General features: G+C 70.5%; 1 protein-coding gene across 1 annotated transcript; it reads left to right on the top strand.

The window, feature by feature from the left end:
- Positions 1-587: 587 nt before the first annotated feature.
- On the top strand, positions 588-2,441 carry NRARP (NOTCH regulated ankyrin repeat protein). The gene has a single exon (XM_051838868.3). The coding sequence runs from the start codon at positions 877-879 to the stop codon at positions 1,219-1,221; it is 345 nt and encodes a 114-aa protein (XP_051694828.1). The 5' UTR covers positions 588-876; the 3' UTR covers positions 1,222-2,441.
- Positions 2,442-2,783: the final 342 nt, after the last annotated feature.

Here is a 2,783-nt window from a genome sequence, read left to right as displayed (position 1 = left end):
GCTGCCTCCTACTCCGCGCCTGCGGCCAGCTGTTAGTTGGTCACTCCAAAACTCCGGTCAGGGCAGTCCCCGGTTCCTCACCTGGGCTGCCCACCTGACCGAGCCTGGGGGATCCCCCGCAGGCGGCCAGGGGCTGGGCGGTGGGGGGAGGGAGGCCGGCCCGGGCCTCAGGCGGACCAGAGCATGATTCCCAACACCTCGCCGCCGCGGACCCGCGTGGACGCGCGCCCCTCCCCGGGAGAGGGTCCTCCCAAGCCCAAGAGGCCCGCGCGCCCCCGCCCGGGAGGGGCCCTCTCGGGGTCGCCCGGGGTCCCGGATCTGGCTGCCCAGAAGGCTGGGAATTCCCGGGGTGGCCGGAAGGAGAGGCGCGGACGGCCCCGGGGCGCGCGGGCCAGAGGAGGCGGGCGCAGGCGGTGGCGGAGCCGAGACCCCCCCCCGCCCCGGGGCCACCTGGCCGCCCCCGCCCCGGCGCCGCCCGCGACCAGCGCCCCCTGCCGCGAGGCGCGGCGCCGCCCGGGCACGCCCCGCCCCCCGCCCGCCGCCCAATCCCCCGCGCCGCCGGCGCGCGCGTCACGGCGCTCATTGTTATGCGGAGATAAAGGCGCCGGGGGCGCCCGGGCGCGGCGGGCCAGCGAGCGCAGCGGCGCGGGGGGAGGCGCGCGTGCAGCCGCGTGGGAGCCTCAGCCGAGCCGAGCGGGGAGCGGGACCGCGCGGCGCCGCCGTCCCCGGCCGGGCCCTGCCCCGCCGCCGCGCGCCCGGGCGCGGCTGGATGCGGCGCGGGCCCCGCGGCGGCGTGCGGGGCCCCGGGGGCGCCGCGCCCTCCATGCCCCGCGGCGCGCCGCCAGCCCCGCCCGCAGCCCGCCGGCGGCCGGCAGCATGAGCCAGGCCGAGCTGTCCACCTGCGCGGCGGCGCCGCCGCAGCGCGTCTTCCAGGAGGCGGTGCGCAGGGGCAACACGCAGGAGCTACAGTCTCTGCTGCAGAACATGACGAGCTGCGAGTTCAACGTGAACTCGTTCGGGCCCGAGGGCCAGACGGCACTGCACCAGTCGGTGCTGGACGGGAACCTCGAGCTGGTCAAGCTGCTGGTCAAGTTCGGCGCGGACATCCGCCTGGCCAACCGCGACGGCTGGAGCGCGCTGCACATCGCGGCGTTCGGCGGCCACCAGGACATCGCGCTGTATCTCATCACCAAGGCCAAGTACGCGGCGGGCGGCCGGTGAGGACGCGCGCGCCCGCAGCACCGTGCTGTAGCTCACCGCCGAGACCAAGTACGCGGCGGGCGGCCAGGGAGGACCGGGCCCGCGCCGGACCCGCGCCGGACCCGCACCCGGGCCCGTGCCGCCGCCTCTGCTGTACCTGCGCGCCAACTACCTCGGTCTGCCCCCACCCCCCCGTGATGTCCGAGTGTCGCCGGCTGCCCCTCCGAGACCCCGCCGCGGGCGTCCCCAGCTATTTATCGCGTGTGTGTGTTTGTGCGTGAAGTCTGCGCGCCTGGCGCTCGTCTTTGTCGCTGTTCGTTCCTTCGGAAAACGCTGTGCGTGGCCCGCGGGGCGCGTGGCCCATGCTGTCCTGAGCGGGAAGGATGCGTTTTCCGTTTTGTTTTGTTTTGTTTTCTGATCTTAAAAACTTGAGTCGACTGCGTTCCGGTTGCACTGAATCCCGCGCCCGCGGTCCCGCGCGCTCGCTCGTGCGGGCAGCGGCGGCCCCTCGCAGCGAGGTCGTGACCGCGAACGGTCGGTCGCACGCCTTTTTTTTTTTTTTTTTTTAATTTTTAAAAAGTGAATGGATTTGCCACGGTTAAGTGTCATAACATTTATGACGGAATGCAAAATGCTGACCCTTTAAGCAGAGTCTGCGGGTGTCCTTGGGCCCTGGCCGCGAGGGCGCCGTGGCCCGCGCCGCCGAGCGAGTGTCCCCGTATTTATATTTGTGTGAGATGCCTGCCAGACTGTGAATCGCCCGCGCCGGCCGCACGGACCCGAGCGGCGCCCGCAAGCCCCGCCGTGGGGGAGGGGCGGACCCGGGCGGGGCGGGGCCCCCTCGTTCTATGCAACCCCACACCCCTCGTTGTCGGGATCCCGGGAAAGAAAGAGAGGCTGAATTATTCACATTTAAATGAGGTTTCCCTTCTTGGAAGTGCTGCTGACCCTTCGCGCGAAAATGGGGAGCACTCGAGGACACAGGTGGGCGGAGGCCCTTTGCGCGTGGCGGGCCACGGCCCCGCCGCCGTGCGGGAGCGCACGCAGGAGCAGGCCGCTCCGGACCGAGTTGTTAGTTTCCTAGCTGCAAATCCCTCCCTAATTACGGAAATTAACGTTCAGACCGCCCGGGCTCGCGGGCCATCTCTGCTGACTGGATGAGGTCCAAGTGTACGATAGAGACTTGTAGCCCAGCGGGAGAAGTTTATAAATAAATTTTTCATTGATCTTTTTATACTAAAGGACGGTTTTGCTGGCTCTTGGTGGTCTCTCGGCACCAGTCCCGGGGGTGCGGGCCACGCTCCACGTGCAGCTGGGGGTGCTGGGCTCGGGTGCACCCCACTCCACGTCCCAGCCGGAACGGGACCAGCCCTGTTTCCTGCTCCTGGGGGGCCGGCTGCCAAGGCTTTTCCAGCTCCCCAGCAAGCCTGAGCCTCAGGCCTGGGGAGGGAGGGCCCCTCCTCGTGCCCCCCCACCGCACTGGACACCTGCTGTGCAGGAGGAGGCCCCTGGGAGCTGGGGAGCCAGCCCAGGCCAGCAGTCAGGGCAGGGGAGCCCGGCAGGGGGCCTGTGGGAGGGTGCAG

This window comes from Oryctolagus cuniculus, chromosome 1 (genome assembly GCF_051225735.1).
Source record: "Oryctolagus cuniculus isolate XC-2025 breed Fujian yellow rabbit chromosome 1, ASM5122573v1, whole genome shotgun sequence".
Taxonomy (NCBI): domain Eukaryota; kingdom Metazoa; phylum Chordata; class Mammalia; order Lagomorpha; family Leporidae; genus Oryctolagus; species Oryctolagus cuniculus.
Note: the sequence above shows the minus strand (reverse complement) of the source record. Positions and strands in the feature narration are given on the sequence as shown.

What these genes read in the sequence shown, in the direction of transcription:
- NRARP (XM_051838868.3), top strand. Translation starts at nt 877, where the DNA reads ATGAGCCAGGCCGAGCTGTCCACCTGCGCGGCGGCGCCGCCGCAGCGC.